Below are 23,623 nucleotides of genomic sequence, written 5' to 3'. Positions count from 1 at the left end.
ATATATATATACACCACGATGATTTGAGGCACGACGTAGAAGATGGATTCGGACATTTGGGCCATTCGGAGTTCTGCAACGCGCACTGACATTTCACAGCCCACGGGTCTCAAGTTTTTCGCCTACATCGAGATGTCAATGCCACCGCGGCGAGTGAACCCGCCGCATTAGTGTCAGCAGCCGTATAATCACTGTGAAGGAAACAAGAAACCTGCCATTTCAGCTAGCTTGATGACTAAACATCATCATCACGCTCATACAATGTAAAGGCCAAATTGTTCTCGGATGTGACATCAATTGAACTCAGTGAACTATTCACGCAATGCTAAATATGCTAAAATATTGCTTAGCTGCCTCTTAAAACGTGAAAATTGGCCACAGGCATCTCTTGGCGTCGGCCTCAACTCGATTTATTCAAAAAAAAAGATCATTATGTGAGGACCTCTGCAATATCTTTCTTCTCTTCATAAAGTGGGAAAATTCTTGACCTTATCGTGGCATTGCGGTTGGCGCACGAAGACTAGAACAGGCCTCTGAAGTCATTGCGTGACATCTCAGAACATGACGTAACGCGATGGCGTCATCAAATGACACGGTCACTGGATCCAAGATGGGCGGATCGCGGAGACAGTGAGAAAACCAGATCAGATGCAGACATTCACATAGCCTCCGATCTTGGAGGCTATGCAAAACCACGTTAGGTGCAGAAAGATAATTAGGAGCAGGGGAGGATCACTGAAAGGCTAAGAAGAAAAAGAAGACAGATTTCGCCTTCTAGCCGCCTTAGACGAATGCGTAAGGGACACTGCGGGTTCAGCAGCACTAAGGCTGTGATTCGCATCAGCTTGCCTGCGTGTATTGGCGCACGCTCATTCCCGGAAAACGCTTGCTCCAGCCGCCACACACGTATTGGTGCAAGTCCCGACAGGGGTCCACGCCGCGGTCTATGCTTGCGTTGAGCAGCGCGTTCAGCTGGATGCACTCGATGGCATCGCAGCGCGCCATGTCGTGGGCCGCGGACGCGGCAGTGCGAGCCGCCAGGGCGGCCGCCGCCTCCGCACTGGAGCGCCTCCACAGTATCGTGAAGCTCGCCACCATAAGCACAAGCGAGACGCAGACGCCCACTTCGCAGACAGTCAGCACAGACGTCTGCAGAAAGACCAACAGGCGTTTTCGTGAACCCGGCGGCTCCTCCTCTACTGTCGCGGTCTTCTTTTTGGACGCAATGGAGCTGACCCGGCTGATCTTTAGATGCCGGAGCAGCCGGTCCTGCGAGGATAGATGATTGTGTGTTACGAATGTCGGTGCTATATACATCTGAAGACCTAGAAAAAAACAGTTAACCTCGTGGGTCGGAGCGAAACGGTCAGCGAAAACAGTAAGCTCGAGACATGCATGCACAAAGACGAAGCGCATGCTGAAGCCCAACGAGTGATTTCTGTTAAGAGCTGGGCTGTAAAGCCCCGTGTCGCGTAAACAGAAAACTATTATCATACCGAATTACCTCTATTCTATATGGGATCTCGCGCCTCACAGCAACGCGTTGGAGGAAGGAATGTTAGAGGAGATATAGAAGGAAAGCAATAAATAAAACATAATAAAATTTCTTGACGAGGTGGGTCTCGATCTCGCGTACCCACGGTCCGATGGCGGGTGTCGTTACTACTCGGTCAAATAGGCACGCTTTATTAAGAAGCATATGGGAACTTTTTTTTTAGTAAGCATCAAATTCAAGGCAAATTTTATTGAAGATTAAGTCAGCAATACTCGTCTCTGTAAGTTATTTCATCAAAAACAACTATCTTTTCATGATTAACGTGCGCGGGTTTCGCCCTCAATTGAAAAGGGTGCGCGCATGCCGCTCCTCCAGTCTGGCCGTGGAGGTGGCTAACTACTACTACTACTACTACTACTACTACTACTACTACTACTACTAGATACATCACGGACGCACGACGCACGGCTTAGGGAGCTTCGCCCCCAAAGTGTCGCCGACATCTTCCCACGGAAGAACTTGAGTAAATGCGTCGCAGAGTTGAGGGCGCATCGCATTAATGTTGCGAAATTGGGTATGGTTTGGCAACGCTTTATTATTAGTTCGTTTTTATTATTCTTATGTATCGTATGAAGGAGAAGCGTTGCCTTCAACGAGTGGTGGGACGCTGATGTGCGATCCAGAGCATGTACATATACGGGGTGGCCAGTGAACGGTTGTGCAGCTCGAGCAGTCTGTTTTTACCAGCAGACACTGCCTGCGTCGGCCTTGCGAGGCGAGAGAGAGGGAAGAGCTAACAGTTGGCACGAGACGCAAGCATGCGGCACAATACGCGAGGCGCGAGCGTGCGCAGTGAGCATGTGGACAACGCACGACGCGTGACATCGTGCGACTAAAAATGCTCCGCATTTAAAATATTCGCCTGCATATGTATATGGTTTATTGACATCAAACGCTTGTTATTTCGGTCCTATTTGGCCGCAATTCGGTTTATTCAGATGGTGCTCGGACTGCACGGTGGTGGTGGTGAAAACTTATTTATTCATTTACAGGACATTTTACTGCGGAGAGAGAGAGAGAAACAACTTTTATTGAAACGGCAAGTGTTAGAGGAGTTGACTCCCCTCCCTTAGATGGCAGCTAGGAGTCCTTGGGCCCTAGCGGCATCTTCGGCTTGCCTGATGATCTGTAGTTGGTCCTCGATGCTTGAGTTTAGCAGCGCGGTCTCCCACTGCTCCGTATTCATGTATGTGTTTGGCCCCTTCACGATGTTGGGGCAAGCCCAGATAATGTGTTTGAGGTCCGCCCGCTGATTGCAGTGTTTACATCTGTCTGAGTAGAGGTCCGGGTAACAATGATTATAAGCGATTGGGTTTGGGAACGTGTTTGTTTGTAATAGGCGCCACGCTGTCGCCTGCTGCTTATTTAATGAGGAGTGTGGTGGCGGGTAGTGCTGCCTCCCTAATCTGTAGTGCTTGGTAATTTCGTTGTAACTGAACATGCGGTCTCTCTCCGCACGCGGGCTCCGCGTCATTCCTGCCCCTGCTCGGCTCGCTAACTCTCGAGCTAGGGTGTGTGCGGTTTCATTGCCCGGGAGGGAGGAGTGGGCGGGCGTCCATATAACATAAACGTCGCGCTCTCCGCGAAAGTTATTTAAGATTCTTAACGCCTCTTTCGAGACCCTTCCGTTAGCGAAGTTATGAATCGCGGTTTTAGAATAACTGATTACGACGCTGGCCCTTGTGGACGCAAGCGTCAGCGCTATGGCCGTTTCTTCAGCGATTTCCGAATTTCCTGTTTTAATGGTGCCGCTAGCAAGCAGGTGGCCCGCTTGATTTGAAGCGACTATTGCCATGTGTCGACCGTCTGTATATTCGGCTGCATCTACATATACCACGTCCGCGTCATGTTGAAACTTCTTGTGCAGTGCTCTCGCTCTTGCATTCCTCCGCTCCCGGTGATGTTCGGGGTGCATGTTTCTGGGTAACGGAGGTATTATGATGCGCTCTCTGGTTTCTTTTGGGATATCGTATTTATTGCCGCTTTGGCCAGCGTACGTTATTGCAAGTTTGTGCAGGATGTGTCTTCCCGTGTTGCTCTGCGCGAGTCGTTCATATTGCGCTATCATATGAGCCTCAATAAGTTCGTCTAGCGTGTTATGCATTCCTAACGCTTCGAACTTTTCGTTAGACGTGGTGATCGGTAATCCGAGGGCTTGCTTATATGCTTTTTTAATTATGCATTCTATCTTTTGTTTTTCCGCCACTTGCAACTTGAGGTATGGGGTCACATACACTATGCGGCTGACGACGAAGGCTTGGATGAGCTGCACTAAGTTGTGTTCTTTCACGCCGTAGTTTTTGTTGGCGATTCTTCGAATCATTCGAATGGTTTGTTGGGTGTTGTTATCCAGTAACTTTATTGCTTCCCCGTTATGTCCGTTCTCGGATATTCGGAGTCCCAGAACTCTTATGTGTTGTACCTGAGGTATTGGGTAACCTCCTGCTAAGATTGTGATGTTGTGTCGTTCGTGAATGCGCTTGCGACCTCTGCTTGTAGGTCTGTAGAGTAATAACTCCGATTTTTGAGGAGAGCATTTTAGGCCATTGTTCTCCACGTATCGCTCTACCGTATTTACTGCTTGTTGTAAAATCTCTTCTATGTGACCGTCGCTCCCGCCCGTCACCCATAGGGTGATGTCATCCGCATAGATACTGTGCTGAAGCCCTTCGACGCGTTCCAGCTCTGAGGGTAAACCAAGCATCGCCACGTTGAATAGGAAAGGGGAAAGCACCGAACCTTGTGGTGTTCACTTGTTGCCTAGAACGAATTCTTCGGATTCCGCTTCCCCGGCCGTGATTGTAGCTTTACGGTTGGTGAGAAAATCTTTTATGTAATCGTACACTCTCCGACCTACGTGTAGGTTTTGCAAGTTGCGCAATATGGCCTCGTGGGTGACGTTATCAAATGCCTTCTGCAGGTCAAGGCCCAGAATGGCTTTTGTATCCAGGGTGTGCGTTTCGGCGTCTATGATTTGATTCTTTAGCTGCAACATGACGTCTTGCGTCGAGAGTCTTGGTCGAAAGCCGATCATGGTGTGTGGGTATAGCTCGTTGTCGTCCATGTATCTGACGAGACGCGTTAAAATTACTTTTTCCATGAGCTTTCCAATGCAGGACGTCAATGAAATGGGCCTGAGATTTCCGATGAGCGGCTTTTTGCCCGGCTTGGGTATTAATATGATTTTGGCGGTTTTCCATTGCTGGGGTATGGCGCCCTTCTCCCAGCATTCGTTTATGTACTTTGTGAGAGCAGTGACGGATTCGTCATCTAAGTTGCGAAGTGTTTTATTTGTTATACCGTCGGGACCCGGGGCGGACTTGGGATTGAGTCGTCCGAGCTCGTATCGAATCTCTGCCTCTGTTATGGAGGCGTCGAGGTCGACGTTATCCTTCCCTTCGTACTCTGGGAGTCGCGCCTTTGTGGCATCTCCTACGTATGTCTGGCGTAGCTCGCGTAAGAGCTCTGCTTCTGTACCTGCGTAGCTGTGTAGTATCCGTTGCAGGTTTTGTCTTTGTGTTGTTTTCGTGCCTTCTGGATCAAGGAGGCCTCGGAGAATGTTCCAAGTTTTGGACATTCCGAACTGCCTGTTCATTAAAGTGCACATGCCTGCCCACTGCTGCTGGGACAGCCTATTTGCGTTGTCTTCTATGTCTCTGTCGAGCGCGACGATTCTCTTTCTTAGACGCCGGTTGTGCTTTTGACCTTTCCAGCGCTCTTGCAGGCTGCGTTTTGCCTCCCACATGTGTAAGAGCTTGCTGTCCATTTCTTCCATTCCTGCCTCTTCGGGAACATGTTTGGTGGCTTTCTGCACGCTACGCTGGAGTGTGTCTGTCCACTTCTGTATATCTTCGATGGTCTCTGTAGCATCGTCCTCTCTTATCTTACGAAAGGTGTCCCACTCGGTTAACATTATTTTTCTACCTTTCTTTTTACGCGGACCTGCTTGTAAAATTGTGCATACAATGTAGTGATCGCTGCCTAGATTTACGTTAGTGTTGGTCCAATGAGGGTTGGATATATTCCTTATGAATGTAAGGTCCGGCGTGGTGTCTCTACTGACGCTGTTCCCCATTCTGGTAGGGTCTTGTGGGTTAGTTATTAGCGTGAGCTCCTCGTGCTGCGCGTCGTTCCACAGGTTGCGGCCTTTAACGTTTTCGATGGTGTAACCCCAGGCGGCGTGTGGTGCGTTAAAGTCGCCCACGACGATCAGTGCTTGTCTGCCCGCTACGTTTAGCACTTTGCGGAAAAGCGAGCCAAACTTTACCTTTTGTCGTGGTGGACTGTACACGTTCAACACAAACAAGCTTCCCTCCTTTTTTCGAGACGGGAGAATTTCTAGTAGGACGTGGTCTATGTTGTGTACGCCAGTATCGTGTTCTACAGCCGTTATATTACGATGTATCAGTGTGGTTACTGTTGCTTTTTCAGCTAAAGTGCTATATGATTTGTATCCTGATAATTTTGCGGTCCCCCCAGTTTCCTGGAGGGCGATTACATCTGGTGCTTGCTTGGTTTTTACGAATTGCTGCAGGTTACCCCGCTTACGACGAAACCCACGACAATTCCACTGCCAAATCGTATATTCATTAGGCGGCGCCATGGTGGCTACTCGAGTTTTCTATGCAGCTGTTCTCAGCCGCAGGTGGTCTGCTGTACGGCTTGCTCTTGACCGGCCTCGCTCCTGCGGGTCGGGCGTCTTTCGAGACGTTTTCTAGCTGCCCTACCCTACCCTCGAGGGTTTTACTGCGGAGAAGCTCTGAGTAGTCGGAGGTTCTTGATTTGCAGGGGGGGGGGGGGGGAGACTTTAGTTCAGGGCTCCGTTTGCAGCAGCCGCTCTGCGGGCCCTGTCGATCACACTCGGTTGATCTTGCAGGTTCTCACTGGCCAGCAGCTCCTCCCATCGCTCCGCTGTGTGATTTGATATTGGTTTTAAGGCGGCAATTGCCTGACATTTCCATGTGACGTGGTACGACGCGCAAATTTGCTACGCAAAGGAGCGAGAACGGCGTTCGTGAACTGAAATGGACACCGACCTTCAACAAGGCGTAGTCTCCGTCAAAAATATTACCAAAAACGAGGAGGAGGCGATAAAGAATATAGCATATCCACGGATAGTACAATAACAATATCTGTGGTTTTACATCTCAAAAGCAACCACCAGATGATTATGAGAGACGCCGCAGTGGAAGCGGCTCGGGAAATTTAGACCATCTGGTGTCCTTTAACATGCCCTGACGTCACGCAGTACGCGGGGCATACGCTACTGTGAACTTGTCGCCAAGGTCGTCTCAATTCGGTTTAATGCACATTTGATTGTGCATGAATAAATACAGCTGTTTATTCCCACAACGTAATCTTTACATCAATGCTCAATTGCTCAATGTCAACGATCAACGCGATATTTAAACGTGATAAACACTGCGGGGTATACTATTACACCGTGTAAAATCGTTTCCCGCGCGTCACTTGAATTATATAGTCGCAGTTTGGCTTAACGACCGCCGAGTGAGGAGTTCATCTTGAGGTGTTAATTTGTTCAATCTTTTACGGCGGTTCATTCTATGGAGTCAATAGTGGTGCTGTAAGCACCGCGCGGCGGAAGGTGAAAAGGTTAGGCCGGCGCACGGGAAACAAGGGAGTTTTTTGGGGGGTCGGCAGCGGGTGTTGACGGTCGTCTCCTGCGGTATAGGCCCACGTATACGACACCGCGGGTCATTTTTCGTGGATCTCTTGTGGTGAGTCGGCCGTCGGCGACGCCGTGTTCACAGTACGTACCTTGTTATGTATGTTGTGTGTGTTCTTTAACGCTATTTAGCGTGTCACTAGTATTTTTCCGTCGATACTGCACATTTGTTCGATTTGCCCGACCGCGTCTGCGGTGTCCGTTCGTTTCGACAGTTCATTTCGAGACGCCCACAACATTAGCTATATTTACTGAAAAAAAAAATGCAAGCCCAAATTCACTAATTATATATAAGCAGAACTGGAATTTTTTTCCTAATATGAGTGCTTATGGCATTATTGCGTATAAGAAATCATAGCAATGACCTCGAAACTGGCCCAGCTGGTCTCGGCGGCAACTCCAGCTGCCGGATGCGTTGCGACGCCGCCTTTTCCGGTCATCACTTTGTCCAGCGAAGCCTGCGTGGGCGTGGTGTTCAGCGCCACGAGGTCCTGGTCCTTGGCGTATCCCAGCACAGAATCGTCTGTGCTGCCCGTCACCGGCGACGATGCCGCCAACTTCACGGCTCCTCTACAATAAAACAACGTACGCATTAGTCTCACGTATACGCCGCCAAGATTAACGTGTATGTACGTATTGCTTCATTCATGCTGTCTGCTGAAGCTATATACTGCATTAATTGACCATTTGTCTTGAAAATGCCCATCCTTAGTTTACAACTGCAGGCTTCAAGATACTCACTCTGAGCTCCGCACCATTTTTATTTATTTAATGCCTTCGCTATATGCGCAACCGTTTATCCACGCCTCTCTATCTCCGTCCAGACTATATATCTATGCCTCATATTATTAGAAACCACTGCGCTAACCGTACTTTGTTCCTGGCTAGTATCATCGGAAGTATAAAGTTACATGAAAATGTGCGAGAATGGGGATCAAATGTTTGTTTATATCCTGACTTTGTATTTGTTATACCACAACGTTTCGTCGTAAAATGGCCCCGTCAAGTTGCTCTAGTTGTCATGCAAAAGCGGTAGTGCTGCCGTGCCCAAATTCAGGCCAGTTTTTCTCTACGACCTCGTTTCAAATCTGACAAGTACCAAGGCACGTTCTCGTGCAACATATTTAGCGCCATTTGAAAGCTGCAGGTTAAAGGGTCATTGATGCGAGACGTCTCCCTGAGAAATACGAATTGTGGTTCCAGGTCTCCTTCTTCCACTGAGATTTACGATTGCTTCCGAATGCGACGTCGAATAGGACATAAACGGTGCAACATTGCTGCCAATAGGCATGCGGTTCCGATTGTTGCAATGTCCAGAAACTCGGCGACCCAGTGACACCTTAAACATATACTACTTGAGCACAATAAAACTCATCAAACACTAACGCCCATTCACTCTTTAGCCAGGCAGGTCGTCATATCTAACGCCTTTTTTTCATGTTTAAAATATTATGTTTGCCGCTCCAAATTATACGGTAACTAAACGTGTGTATCAGAAAGAAAAAAAAACGTGGCAGACAACTTTATTGTTGTATTTCTACTGAGCTAAGTACACGTTGCCACTGTAGTAACCGATGGCTAAAAACTCGCCTGCAAGAGTTGCTCCCGGTAGTATGCGAATTAGTACGATGTGGATGAATTCGGTTAAAAATTGCAGTCATCCGGCATTATCATGCTTCATTACTGGATGCGATTGTTGCAAAAAGACCATTTTCAATGCTTACTTGTCCTTGCGAGCCTGCGCTGAGGAGTCCAACTTGGAGCCTCCGGAATCGTGAGCCCCTACAACCGCTGAACTCTTGCCGACGGCGCTCGGTTGTGCTGGCGTCGTGGGTTCTCCTCCGGGCGATTTATGCTCGCTTTTTGGCGATTTTGAAGCGTCACGCGTGCCTCTAGACCCTCCGCTGCTGCCGGCAGCACCCTGTTTAGAGCTGGTGCTTCGCGGCGACCTGGTACTCGAGCCTCGACTACGCGATTTCGACTCGTCCGCTTCGGGAGACTTGGAATGCAGGATCGCAGTGGCCGCACAAGCAGCCATATTCCGTGCGATACCATCAGCGCACGGTTCAACGCTATGGGGTAAGCGTGAAGAGGCGGAGACGTACGGCGTGGTTGGAGTATTTGACGTGCTGGGCGCAGTCACAAAGGGCGTCGTCGAGGGCAGCTGACTACCAGCCTGCGAGAACGTGCTGGGTGCGGTCACATAGGGCGTCGTCAAGGGCGTCTGTCTACCAGCCTGCCAGAACGTACTAGGTGCGGTCACATAGGGCGTTGTCAAGGGCGTCTGACTACCAGCCTGCGAGACCGACGCAATCGGCGTCATGTTACTTGCGCGAGTGTCTCGTGGGGTACTATTTCCGCGTGAATGCGAGCTATCCCTGTTGGTAGACTGTGGACTTCCTGCCTTGACCGATGGCAATCTGGGGACTCCTGCCGGTCGCGTTGAACCTCGCGATGGGGTCAACGTTGTCGCAGTTTTGCTGCGAGATTCGCTGCTGTAGCCAGTGGACCTTGTCCCAGAAGCCCGAGAACTCTGACGCTTACTGGCCGGCGACTGGAACTCGGATAAATTCGTTCTTGGCGATACTTCACTCTTTGGCACCTTGGTTGTTCCGTGATCATCCTCGCGTAGCTCGGTGTCCCTGCTGGTAGACAGTGGGCTTCGTGCCTCGGTAGGTGGCAACCGGGGGGCTACTGCCGGTAGCGGGGATCCTCCAAGTAGAGTCGACGTCGGCGCAGCGGCTCCACCGCTCGCTTTGCTCTTGCGGCCCAGTGATTCTATCCCGGTAACCGATGACCTCTGCCGCTTACTCGCCGGTGACCGGGACACGGATGAAACCGTTCCCGACGACCCTTTTTTCGGTGATTTGGCTGCTTCATGACCGTCATCACGTCGCCCTGTGTCCCTGCTGGTGGACTTCGAACTTCCTACTTTGGTCAGTGGTGATCCGGAGGTTTGTGACCGTCGCGATGGTGTCGACGTTGTCGTAGTGGTTGCACTGCGTGCTTCACTCTTGCGGCTAGGCGACCTGCTTTGAGAGACCGACGAACTCTGCCCCTTTCTCGCCAGCGACCGGGAATCGGATAAAGTCGTTCCTGGCGATGCTTTTTTCTTCGGCGACTTGGTTGCTCCATGGACATCTTCACGTCGCCCTGTGACCCTGCTGGTTGACAGTAGGCTTCCTGCCTTGACCGGTGGTGATCCGGGGTTTTCTGCCGGCCGCGAGGACCCTCGCGATGGGGTTGACGTTGTGGTAGTGGTTGCGCTGCAAGCTTCACTTTTGGAACCACGCGACCTTCTCTCAGAAACTAGCGAACTCTGCCCCTTACCAGGCGCTAACTGGGACGAGGACCGAGTCACTCCTGGCGATCCGTTTCTCTCCTTCGGTGACTTGGTTGCACCCTTACCGGCCTCACACGGTCTGCTGCACTCGGGTGATTCGGGCGGAGCGCCTTTCTTGATACTTTCCGCCTTGTCTGTGGTCCCTGGTGACCCAGTCGGCACGTCTTGTGGTTCACGGGCAGCCATATCTGTACCTCGTAGACGGTAGTGCTGATGCTGATGCCCTTTGATGGATGGCGCTTACCCACAAAGGGGGATGGGCCAAGAACCGGGCGGCAGGATACTTAAATGAAACTAAACTGAAAATGAAGCCAATCTGAAAAAGTAGCTTAAAATAATACTACCAAAATACAAAAATGTGTGCTGAGCAAGCGGTCAAACCATCTTTTGTTTTTGAAAGACATAACTACGAATCATAAACTAAAGATCTGAAAAGGTAGTGGTTCACTAGCATGGTAATCTTTTAGTTGCGTTGATGTAATCAAACACAGCGGAGCATACATCCCTGTGGCAGTAACCAAATGAAGTTCCGCCAAGTGATAAAATTACTGGTAAATTTACTTGTATTCCGAGCTTTTGTAATGGGGTTACTAAAAATCTTTTTCTCTGATAAGACGGTAGTGAGAACGTACTTTCACCGACACTTGCAGTCTTCTTCGTTGTCCTTTCTGTTCTATCACGCGCGGAGCGCGAGGAAACAGGCGATGATGATGCTATTGTGCCCTCTTATATAATTCGCCGCCACAGACGGGACTTCGAAGAAAATTGCTTATATGAGCTTTTGAATATGTATAGTAGTGATTTTCGATTATAAGGACAATAAACGTACAGACAAATAAAAGTGTCACTATTTATTTGTACATTACGACCAGACAGCTAACCCTCAAGAGAAATTAGAATATTTAAGTTAAAGTGTATACCAAACGCGTCTTTGATTAGAAAAGTTACTGATGGCGGGTAGCAAATAAGGTTCATCCATCCATCCTTGCAGCCTTCAGCGCCTCGAAGGTAGTCTCAATGAAGTGCGTAACTTATATTAGAGTGAACTTTACAGGTGGTGCTCGCGTCACTTTTATAAAACTGAAGACAGCTGGGTTCCTCGTGATTCCCGCGAGAACGTGACCAAACTACTTAACTTCTCTTATTATGCTGAGACAATAATTACTTTCTCGTTTGGTGTCTCTTTTATGATTATCTGGGGTACCCGACGAGATGCGGTGATATTTAGATGAATATCATCCGAAATCAACGGGAAGGCTTGGTAAGAACAAAATTGCGGAAAGCACTGTCACGAGCCTATAACTTGTCGATAAATTATTTATAAAGGTCCTAAATAATGAGATACTAATCAGTGTTACGACTTAGTAGCTTAATCGGTGTGGTCATTGTTAGAACGATCTCAATTAGTATGGTAGTGATTCATCATCAGCCTATAACTACGCCCACTGCAGGGCAAAGGCGTCTCTCGTAGGTGTGTTTTGTTGGGCTAGTTGGTCAAACAAGGTAAAAGGCAAAAATAGCGCAAACTAGAAGAGACGGACGAATAAATAACAGACATGGAGCGCTCACCCTGTAATTTGTTTCTTCGTCCATCTCTTTTAGTTTGCGCTGTTTTTACCTTTTACCCTTCCACTGTTACTTTCCGCCAATCAACACGGTCTTGTGCCTTCTGCTGCCACCCTATAACTGCAATCTTCTTTATTTCATCTACCCACCTAAATTTCTGTCTCCCTGTCGTACGTTTGTCTTCTCTTAGAATCCAGTCAGTTACCCTTAGTGACCAGCGGCTCTCCTGCCTACGCGCTACGTGCCCGGTGCACGTCTATTTCTTCTTGATTTCAACTATAATATCGTTACCCCCGTTTGTGCCCTGGTTCACTCTGCTCTCTTCATGTCTCTTAAAGAGGCCCTGCAACCCTTTTATAGGTAGTCATGGAAGGGACACGCTAAAGGAGCTCATTGCCTCACGAATTCAACGTCGAAAAAGTAGTCGGTATTGCTGTCAATGATCGACGTCGTATTTGATGCCTCGTTGTAGCTGGTGATTGATTCACTCGTGCACCTTGCCATCCATGCATATGTTGACGCGGAGGCACTTCACATTTATAAGTTGGAGCGACTTCGCACACGAAACTATCACCACCTAATCAAAACCACTCGCAGGTGCCTCATCACACGGTGGCGCATGGGCGTGAGCGGCCGACCAAAGGCAGCAGCGAGTAGCGAGGGTGCTTCCGCGCAATGAAACAGCCGTGAACACTTCGTGTGTGCGTTCGCAGGCACGCACGTCCCCAGCCACGTGACCTTGAGAGAAAGGACCAATAGCGCGCGAGCAGTCCTGAAGAAGCAGCCGGCTTCCTCCTCGCTCTCTTTCTTTTCCCTCTCGCGTGCGATGCGGCGCCAGCATTCCAAAATGCGCGTCCCGAGCTGCAGCAGACGATATGTCGTGTCAAGACTAACAGGTCCCCAGCAACACATTGCAGCAGAAAAAAACGAGGCCAAAGATCTTGTGTCTGTACCTCTCTAAGGTTGAGGCTTGTCTGTTGGCATGCGCCATAGCCGTTATGACCATGACGCTGATGATTACGGGCAACGACTGGCTTGTGCAGTATATGACATCTCGATACACTCTACGATGCATTTCGTGCAACTGGAAGCAACCGACAACCACAAAGGGATTGCAAATGAGTTCTGCGGAAACCCACAAGGTGGCGGAAGGGTTAAGAAAAAGAAAGAAGACAACCACCCGTTTGTTGCACAAAGCCACAAGGAAATCCATACGGATTTCTCATAAAGAAAGCCTCTTGGTTGCCGAAAAATTCGTACTGGTCAGGGGTTCGAGTCCGGGACCAACGCTTATCCGGGGTGGTCGCTCTGCCTATTGAGCTAACCAGGAAGCTAGCAATTGACAGTGCGAGGTCGCATTCATTGACAACTGGAAGCACACAGAGACAAGTATTGCAAATGAGTTCTGCGGAAAGCCGCAAGGTGGCGGAAGGGTTAAGAAAGGGAAAGAAAGGGAAATCCGTACGAATTTCCTTGTGGCTTTGTGCTACAAACGGGTGGTTGTCTTCACCTTTGTTAACCACAAAGGGAACATGCTGCTGGACTTTGCCAACTTCTTCCTATATCCAATACCACAAACCAGTAACAATGAAGGCAAAATGAAATTCACCATTCTATGCAACATACCCTTCATGATCAATAAACTTTGTATATACCTACAAACCGCTTTGCCACTCATTTGCATGCGTGAGTGGTCAATGTAACCGGTGATTTCCGGTAACACCACATGATCGCACAGCAACACTTTTTTTAGCATGGTCAGAGAACGCTGCCGCTCGGTAGTCGAATCTCCTGAGAACATGTGTGCCAAATATTGTAGTGCAGCACGCAGTCTGGGCTTCACCATGAAATCTCAAAATCAGCTAAAAAGCTAATTTCTGCTGACTTTGAGAATTTCACCAGGACACTCTGCATCCCGGGAAAAACCAAAGCAGGACAAAGCCGTCAAAAATTGAACCTCTTTTTGGAGCAAAGTCAAAGAAGGCATGGTTAACCAATGGTCACATTTCTTGCTAATAAAATACCCATCAATCACTTCCCTGTGTGTCGTGTTACTTGGTAGCTTGGCAGTACGCACAAATATAGTACAAAGGTACACACAAATACCAAGGTAACCTTGCGGTAAAATCGACTTTTCTTCTTTAAGATTAGACTACGAACACATAATTAGAAAAATTGGGGGGGTAATTGCAAGAAGGAATAATCTCAGAATGACTGACGGTAATCTCAGTAGTGGTGCTAGAAGGAGGGGTGAAAGCAATACATGGAAAGATAGCAGGGGCGTAGCCACAAACTTGCTTCAGGGATGGGGAGGTCCACCATACATTATGCATGTTCTTGCGCCCGTGTATGAGTGCGTGTAAATATTCACACGCAAAATTTCAACTTTATAGAGGCTGTACTTTTCCATGCCCTAAATAATGCAGTTAACTATCCTGTAAAAAATTTTTTAGCGAGAAAGGTGTCAACATACACAGGAAAACACATCTCATTCGATGATTGCGAACACTGACATTGGCATTTACAATGCCAGAGCAATTAATAGGGCAACCAGAAGCGAACAAAAGGTTGCTTTTCACTACTTCAAAGTACAGTTGAACTCCTTTATAAGAGACATGCTCTGGGCAGGATTTCTTGTCTTTTATATGAGATGTCTCCTATAAGCAGGGCACCTGGTGTGCATTTTCTGATCAACACATATTTTACTGTAGGCTTGCTGGTGTCTCTTATACCTATTCATCTCTTACATCAGGGCCTCCTATAACTGGTTCAACTGTAATGTGAGTTGCAACGTAAAACGTGCAGGAGTCAAAGAATATGAGTTAGTAGTCAAGACAAATTAATTACACACATTTTTAAATATACCGTACCCCTATCAACAATAACACAAGTGAGAAGACTTACTAAAACAAGACAGTTTGGACTGCCACAGGAAGAGTGACAGTGTGAGTCCTTGGGTACCAATGTCTCATACAGCCATGTCCAAAGCACAAGACCAATTGAGTGATTATTGACAACAGCTGTCATATATCTTTATGCACAACACCATGAGCAAACACCAAAGGGGTTGACAATGGTAAACATCTTTAATGCCACTCGCACTCAAGAACATGGAGTTCGGTGTTGCCAGACCAGTCTACAGTGTCATAGATAACATCTCGATGCAAGCGGCTTTCTTTTTTTAACGCAAATCTAGCATAGACAAAGAACTAGCTACTTCTTTTTCTTCTTGATGAATTTGAGATATCGCTGGCTATCGAAATTGTCCTCTAATTCTTCCTGTATGACGACTACCTCTGGAGGTTTCCTCTTGACAAGCACGAGCTGCTGCTCCTCTGGTGTCAACTCTTCGAACTTCAATGGCAGCTGCCCCCAAAAAGAACGAAAGTGATTGCAGCGCTCAATTGTACAATGTTCGGCAAAATAATAAGAGTTCACATGGTACATGCCTCAATGCTTGTATGTGCAATAGTCAATTGTAGAATGTTTGGCAAAATGATTAGAGTTCACATAGTACCTTGTCTCATTGCTTGTATGTACGATAGTCAGCAATTCGAATGAAATAATTGGGTGGACAGTAAGTGAAAGCTTTTGTGCCAGTGGTATTATGATGCTGAAGCAAAGCAAAAGCCTTGCTTCAGCACCATAATTCCTGACTAATAAGCTGTCATCTAGCACTCACTTGCGATATAAAAAAGCACAGGCCACCACAAGAGCCAGCTATTGCATGTCAATTGCCGAGCACAGTAGTACGTATATGGAAATACAGGTGAGCTAAATACAGGTGAGCTAAATACAGGTGTATCCCATTGAGACATGATACTCTAAATTCCTGTTGAAATTATTTTAGTGGCCTGAATGACAGATCTCAGTAACATAATACCATCAAGTAAAATAGCAAGTAAGTAAAACCTGAGGCTAACTACCTGTCATAAAAACAAAGTCAGAAAAGTTTTTAGCTTGTTTTAGTAAGTGTGATTCTATTAATAAGCAGCACTAGCTTTGTTTACTTATTTGCTGTTCCTTTGCCATACCATCAGAAAGTAGTAGTATGGTTCACAACCATGCATTACTGAAGCTCACAATGGCTGCACAACAAATATTTGGTGTACTAGGATTCAGTACCACCAGTGCTCTATAAGGATCTTGCTTCAATGTAAATTTTTTATCAGGGATCATACAGGAAAAATATCCTCTTTGAGACTTACTACTATCTCAAAAGCGACTAGAGCCGTTGATTGCTGAATAAGATATTAGCAATTACAAGAGCGATGGAGGCGAAGTACGCAATAATTACATACTGCAAGTTCTAACATGCAACATGCAAAAGAACAGTAATTGTTAGGAAAAACATGAGAAGATTGAAAGACAACAGAACAGGACAAAGAACAAACAATAGTATAGCCGACATTTTAGTGTACATGAAGAGAAAAAAGAACTATCTGAGCTGACTCCCAATGTGTAGGACAAACAAATTGTGGTTATGGAGACGAAGTATGCAATGATTACATACTGCAAGTTCTAACATGCAACATGCAAAGAACAGTAAATGTTAGGAAAAACATGGAAAGATTAGAAGACAACAGAATAGGACAAAGAACAAACAATAGTATAGCCGACATTTTAGTTTACATGAAGAGAAAAAAGAACTATCTGAGCTGACTCCCAATGTGTAGGACAAACAAATTGTGGTTGGTTAATGCAATGGAATAGATACTAAAGTCCGTATTCACCAACCAATCTTATTTTTCATTTTGATTATCGTTCTTGGGCACTGAATGCATTGTATGCGCATAAAAATAGTAAGCAGGTCAAAAGATAACCGATGTTGATTTGTCAATGTTGTTTTCACACTTGTTCATAAAGTACATTAAAAAATAGAAATAATAAGAAAATTGAGCCAAAAGAATAAGGTTGCAATGTATACTAGCCTAAGGAATGGTAAATGAAGCCGAGAATGGCACTGATAATATCATCACCAGGATCAAATGAAGTAAGCTCACAGGTGGTAGGGTAAATTGATGATCAACGGGAGAGGCCTTCATCGTGAGGTAGGTATAAACAGGCTTATAGGTACGATCATGATGAGAGAAGTGGAGTAAAAAGCTGTGCAATGCACGAGATTCCAGCCATGCTAGACCATATGGAAAGAGAGTGTGTGGATTTACCTTTATGAGGCTGCGTGGTTCGTGGTAGCGCACAGTGATAGTTGAACCATCTGGCTGCACAAGCACTGTCGGGTATTGTCGCACATAAGTTGCCCGTTTCACACTGCTAATGAATGACATGTTGCTGGCCTCACGAACACCAACACGAACAGGCACGGCTGCCAGTGATGCCCTGCATAAGCTACAAAAGAAAGGATCGGTACTCACTTTTCTTAATGAGTTTTCATTGAAATGTCTATCATGTCTACCCTCAAGCAAAACTGGTACAACTACGAAATCATTTTTATAAAGAAAGGAGACCCAAAATGCTCAACAATGCCATATTATAAAATTTGTGAGCACACAGTTCATTATACAGAAACACTTAGTGGATATTGATCCACCACAAATTCTTAAGAGTGCGTGAGAAAATGGGAAAGAGAACCGAACAAAGAGAGGCAAAAGTGCACTCTTTGTGTCTGTTTCATTTCTCTTGCTACCGTTTCATGCACTCTTGACATTTTGAAATATATCCATACCAAGCATTATCTATTTCAATCTGGATATGGTGATTATGAATTATGTGGATGTTTATGACAGTATTGAGGCAGAAATCACTAAAACCATTGGGGAAAACATGCTGTATTTTACCTGCCCTATTTGAATTACATTTATGCTCATGTGCGAAATTGATATAAAAAAAGCTTTAAAAATGGAAACAAATTTTGACTTCTTTCATCCTGCAGAGACTATCATATGAGAAAGCTAATTTCACCAAGCATCAACTCCTCACCCGCAAACCTTAGGAATGAATATCATCTTATAATGCAAATAAAAAATATGCAATGCTGGAAAAGTTGGTAACTCATTTTAACGCGGAGGTGCTAAAAAAAATGGGAACATCAAAAAAGGGATACAAAACATGGTGCAAGCTATCAGCCAAAACGTATTGTAACAAGACACACACATATATATATTCAATTAGACGAACATGTTTTAAAAAAAAGAACCATGAGCAGACAAAGATCAGCTTAATAACACCCTTCCAAAAGAAGCTAACTTAACGGCAAGTAATGTGACCAAAGGTTTTGAGACACATGCATCAGCTGCTTTTAATGCAAAAGAACAATGCTCAAAATAGCTACCATATTTAGTTTACACAAGGTTGACCATGAATATAGGCTGACCCTTTCATATTATGCCTCTATAAGAAATAAGAAAGAAGTATTCAAATATAAACAATGTTTTTATGCTCATGGGCACTGCTATCTTGGGCTGAGAAGTAATCATTGTACCGCTTTTGCATGTCGTAATCTGAAATGGTCGTGGGAGTCCCGAAACACTGAATGTACCACCCCAAGTGTTGCTGTGCCTTGGAGTTCACCACAGCACTGTTAGTTTGGATCAGGTACAAGACTGCAATATGACCAGTCCAAGATGGTGGCACCTGAGCACGTATGTGAAATGGTACATAAAACGATGCGTATTTTTCGAGAAACGGAAATATCGAAACATGACAAAAAACTAATAATAAGCACAGCTCCTTTTTTAAATTTACACACAGAAAAAATTGAGAGGATGCTTGAACTTCCCCTCAAAGAACAGAATGTAATAGGATAATCGAGCCCACTGCACACGCGTTCCCACTACAAGTGCATAGGGCAAGATGTGCATCTGCCAGCTGCACTCTATGTTGAAATTTCTGCTGATAATGATGATGTCTCTTCGCAGGAAAGTGTCTCGGCTGTGTATATTCCATAAAATTTACTTCACCAATCCGTTACTCAGAAGCAGATTATTGGCCCAACCAACTTACGTTTCCACTCGCATTGATCATCACCATAAAGTAGGACTTCCTTTAGCGCACACCAAGTGTTTTCATAATTCATTTGTGCCAAAAACATCTGTATGCTGGAATCATCTTCCTTGTGATATTGTTGGTATAAAAGATGCTGCTTTATTTAAAATTGCCGTCACTAATTTTATTTGTACGTAGCCTCAGTTCAACCCTGTAGCAAGCGACGATTGCAATTTTTCTGTTGTTGTATTTTGCTTTGTATGCTGTACATGTATGTATGTACCCACTCCCCTCTGTAATGCCCTCGGGCCTTGAGGGTAACTGAATAAATAAATAAATTAATTACGCCTGTGCACTTGGTAAAATGTGGGCCTATAAACCAACCACTTATCGCGCAATGCATGTTTCGACACCTGAAGCGATTCTAGGTTTCTAATATGCAATATTACATGCATCAGGTACATGACCTAGATATAGTTTTTTTCTTCTTCTCTTACAATTTAAAGCACGGGCTTGGCTCGTGGTTGAACACATGTTTGCCATGCAGTAGTCCTGGCTTCGATTCTCACTAAAGCCGAAGATTTTCATTAATTATTTAAATGCATGTATCTTGAAGCTTCGTTCGGGTCCCTATAAAGGCGCCGAAAAAGAAAAAGCCAAACTATGAAAAGGCCGAATGCCAAAACAATGAAAAATTGAAATGCCGAAAAAGTGAAATGCCAAAACAAAAAGTCAAAAAATCAAAACACCGAACAGCCAGAACGCCGAAACAACGCGCAGGAAATTTTATTCAACCATGTGAAAAATAAATGACATGCTTTTTAAATTGTGACTACTACTTGTTCATTTTCTGCCGTGTCACTGTCCCCTGATCTAGCTCTTTAAGACCTTGGTGAACTTTTTGTGTGGTAGCGGCCTACTGAATAGGCTATAGCACCCCCGCCCACTTTTTTTTTTTTCATGCGTCTATTTTGCTCTTCGCTTTCTTTCTCATCTTTCTTCCCCTTTCCCTAAATGCAGGGTAGCAAACCGGGTGCACCAATTTCTGGTTAACCTACTTGGCTTTCCCTCATATTATTCTCAATCTGCAAATGTACCAGCATCAGAATATTAAACCGATGTCAAATTTCGCATTTTTGACCGGTTGCGAAGCTAGGCATATTAATAACAGGGCAGCTCTTATGGGTCAGCGGGGAAAAAAACAGTGGTGTCCAGCGTTCGGAGCACAAAAGCAGCAGCAATGTGAGATAATTGTCATTTGACAGAAACTGGAAGAAGACACTGTTGAAGTGTGCTCCCAGAAGAGAAAAGCAAAACTTTGATGCAAAATTATTATGTGTAGATTTATGCTTTAAAGAAGTATACATTCTAGACACTACTGGAGGTGCAAAAGGCTAGGCAAGTATGATGCTTGAATGATTACCGACATTCATGGATAAAGTACTTGTGAAGTCATCCAGAAAAAAAGGGGTCTACAATAACCATGCTCCGGATGTCTCTAGAACGATGGTCTTCGCACTCAAGAGTGGATCAAAGTTCTGGCAGTGGCCTCGGGCGAGGCACCTGTGAAGCTTGTGCAGCAAGTGACGGAATATGCTCTAGCGTCTTCAAGGCAACATTTTCAGAGTGCCTTGCGCCAGATTGTGAGAAGGAAAAGAAAAGCGGACTGCCCACATGAGCCATGCAGGAGCTCGGCCTCGAGGGTGGGTCCCGAACAACCTAGACGGCCCTGAGTTTTGAATGACTGAACCATGTTTGAAGAGAACATGGCCGTTGGAAATGAGTGCGAAAGCGCATGCATATCATACAAAGCCGGTGGAACCTTTATCTTGCGATTATACATTATGTTCCAGTATAGCTAGGTGATGCTGGCAATTTGATGCTTTGGTGTTTTATTTTTTAGCATTTAAAATTTTTGACTTCCTATAATTTTGGCATTTTGATTTTTCAGTGTTTTAAATTTAGACATTCAGATAGCTCGGCCTTTTGATTTTCGACATTTCGAATGCCACCCGGTTCACTCACTGTGGTATAAGGCGTCGCTACCGACTACAGCGCTGTGCGGTGGCACGCGCTCGGTGGCCGCCACGGGGGAGAAGGAAGAAGATGAAATAAACAAGATGTCTCCGTTTATGCTGTGCTATTCATTATGCACGATATAACACTCACGGTGTCACTGATTTTTCGCTCTGAAAATTTTGCTTTGAGAGAAAAGTGGATGAAACTGGCAGGGACCGAGGTTCGGCCCCTGTCGGTGGCAAATTATATTTTCGTCCACTCTTCTTTCTTCACATTTACATTACAATTGTTTCTACTAACATCCCCCATACTTTATTATTATAGCTTCTGTGTAGAACTGTGTATAACTTACACCAACATTTCAGCGCCGCCTTGTTAAGTTGTTCCCGAGTGGTTGAAGTACACAACCTTAATAACTATTGACTAGTACGGAATTTAAATGAAAATGTTATAACGAGCCTCAGGACGTGCACAACCAAGAAAGAAAGCAGTACGATTTGCAGCGAGACGTGGCGAGTGGATAATGCATACGACTAAAAAAAAACGTGGAAAAGAATGCCTGTATTACACTCTTTCATATCTCCTTGATGGCTATGCTGTCATTAATTTTGATTTTTCTGGTTTGCGCGAATAACTTCCCACTGTATTTAAATAACGTGTATTGAGGTTATTTATAGGCAAATATTGCTGCGTCGTGTGTGTGTTTTTTAATAATTACCCCAGTATTTCAATAGGTACAAGCTCCGCTACTGTTTCTCTGCTAACATTCGGTTTCTGAACTTTCAAGATGCTCTTGGACAGCTTTTACTGACAGCTTCATTATCTGTATTGTAAAATGTTAAGATCAAATTATGCTGAATAGAAAAACGATGAGAAAGCATACCAGTCGCGGTCGAGGTACTTGATCCCAATCGGAGCTCACTCGAAAGTGCTCTGTGGACTGCTTCCGCAAAACGCACCGCTAGCGATAATGAAATTCGATGCCCTAGAAAGCGCACGTAAAAAACGGCACCAGAATGACCTGTAGCAACTACGTCAGCAATGTTACCGAGCTGAATATGTCGTGAATGCTAACGAACACAATTCCCAACGAAGCCTCAACACGGAGCGTAAATACTTCCGCGCCCGTTAGCATTTGACGTTGGTGACCATCTAACAGTGCCGAAAAGCAGACGCAAGGCAGTAATAACTTCTAGCAACGACTGATTATAAGTTTTTTGTCACAATAGCGTGTTATATGAACGCCGGGACGAAAGAGAAACTCGAAAAACATCAGTCAAGAGTGGTTTGAAGCGGTAGCACGCGCTCAGCGAAAACATTTTTCAGCCACTGCCTTACCATAGCATGGTTCCAAATGTAGAGTGACGAATGACGCGAAGATGGGTTGTTTTAACGGCTCGCAGAGGGTAATTCAGGCAGGCGCGAAGCCACCAACATCGCTTTGATCGAGAACACACTAACCACACCGCACACACACAGACGAAAGCTTCAGACGGATGTGGTGACCGCTGCGTGTTCCGCTTGAATCAATGATGATGATGATGCACGAACTATGAGAACCAGAACCGAAACTAATACCTGGCAAGCAAACTTCTCAAGCAACGAAAGTGGCGTGTGCTAGACGTGTGCTAGAGTAGACCTTCTAATAGAATAGAAAGGAGGAGCGTAGCCTCGAAACGATGCGTTTTTACAGGAAAGCTGTATATGGCTAGGAGAAACAAAAAACCGTCCGACAGTGGGGTCACGAGCCGTCTCAATTGGCCGATTGGCTAATTCGAGCTCTCTCACGTTTACAGTGTCGGCACCCCTCAAGAGTTGTCCGCGGCATACCCATCTACTAGAATAGACAGCTTTTCCTTCCTCAATGATAGAATGGTAGTTCCCATGTGGAATATTCAAGGGGAAACTCGTGCACGCGTGCTCGGCGCCTCATCATGTCTGCGACGGGATGGACGACGTCAATCGCAACACAGCCAAAGGCGGGCACCATGGAGGAATGAAAAAACAGGAGAGGCCCTGACGTCACTCGTTGTGAAGCCGGACGTCGGCCATATTTACTGGGCAAATTCTCCTCTCTTGTTTACATCCGAATGTAGCAGAAGGCGCGACTCTCTCCCCTGCTCGGAAAGCGCGTGCGCTGCGCAGCGCGCGTGTCGTGATGATCCGAAACTAATGAAACGGGGCTCAACACTCTGGGCCAGCGCGACACCTTCGGCGAAATCATTTCGTCCGAGTATTAACAGCGAGTAACGGCTCGCCGACAACGAAGCATGTGAGAACGCGTGCTAGATGCATTGACAACGGCGAGTGTTTTCTCGATTAATTCAGCAACTGTGCAGACAACACGATCAGTCGTGCGCCTTCTTCTACGGTTGCATTTCGACACGAGGCCGACGCAGCGCCCGGCCACTGTGCCCGTGTTCCGCGTGAAACTCACCGGCGTCAGCATTCTGCGACCGTGGTGACTTTGAGCACGGTGCAAGTGACACTTTAATGCGGTTGCTCTAAC

At 46.0% G+C, this 23,623-nt stretch overlaps 3 protein-coding genes across 4 annotated transcripts; all 3 read right to left on the bottom strand.

Annotated features, from left to right (window-relative positions):
- Nucleotides 1-388: 388 nt before the first annotated feature.
- Nucleotides 389-7,986, bottom strand: LOC142817370 (uncharacterized). The gene is made up of 2 exons (XM_075894395.1): nucleotides 7,607-7,986; nucleotides 389-1,269 (listed from the first exon to the last, which is right to left on the bottom strand). The coding sequence occupies exons 1-2, from the start codon at nucleotides 7,832-7,834 to the stop codon at nucleotides 841-843; spliced, it is 657 nt and encodes a 218-aa protein (XP_075750510.1). The 5' UTR covers nucleotides 7,835-7,986; the 3' UTR covers nucleotides 389-840.
- Nucleotides 7,987-8,789: 803 nt separating this feature from the next.
- On the bottom strand, nucleotides 8,790-12,082 carry LOC142817369 (uncharacterized). The gene has a single exon (XM_075894394.1). It carries the CDS (start codon nucleotides 10,768-10,770, stop codon nucleotides 8,962-8,964), a length of 1,809 nt encoding a protein of 602 aa, XP_075750509.1. The 5' UTR covers nucleotides 10,771-12,082; the 3' UTR covers nucleotides 8,790-8,961.
- Nucleotides 12,083-15,217: 3,135 nt separating this feature from the next.
- LOC142817923 (large ribosomal subunit protein mL55-like) lies at nucleotides 15,218-22,946 on the bottom strand. Of its 2 annotated transcripts, XM_075895892.1 has the most exons (4): nucleotides 22,453-22,946; nucleotides 20,578-20,666; nucleotides 17,319-17,499; nucleotides 15,218-15,516 (listed from the first exon to the last, which is right to left on the bottom strand). In XM_075895892.1, exons 1-4 carry the CDS (start codon nucleotides 22,453-22,455, stop codon nucleotides 15,364-15,366), a joined length of 426 nt encoding a protein of 141 aa, XP_075752007.1. In that variant the 5' UTR covers nucleotides 22,456-22,946; the 3' UTR covers nucleotides 15,218-15,363. The 2 variants fall into 2 exon arrangements, with proteins under 2 accessions (XP_075752007.1, XP_075752008.1); XM_075895893.1 differs by lacking the exon at nucleotides 20,578-20,666 and having other exon boundaries at nucleotides 22,453-22,878.
- Nucleotides 22,947-23,623: the final 677 nt, after the last annotated feature.

This window comes from Rhipicephalus microplus, chromosome 5 (genome assembly GCF_043290135.1).
Source record: "Rhipicephalus microplus isolate Deutch F79 chromosome 5, USDA_Rmic, whole genome shotgun sequence".
In the NCBI taxonomy this organism is placed as follows: domain Eukaryota; kingdom Metazoa; phylum Arthropoda; class Arachnida; order Ixodida; family Ixodidae; genus Rhipicephalus; species Rhipicephalus microplus.
This window is presented reverse-complemented; position numbering and strand designations above follow the sequence as displayed.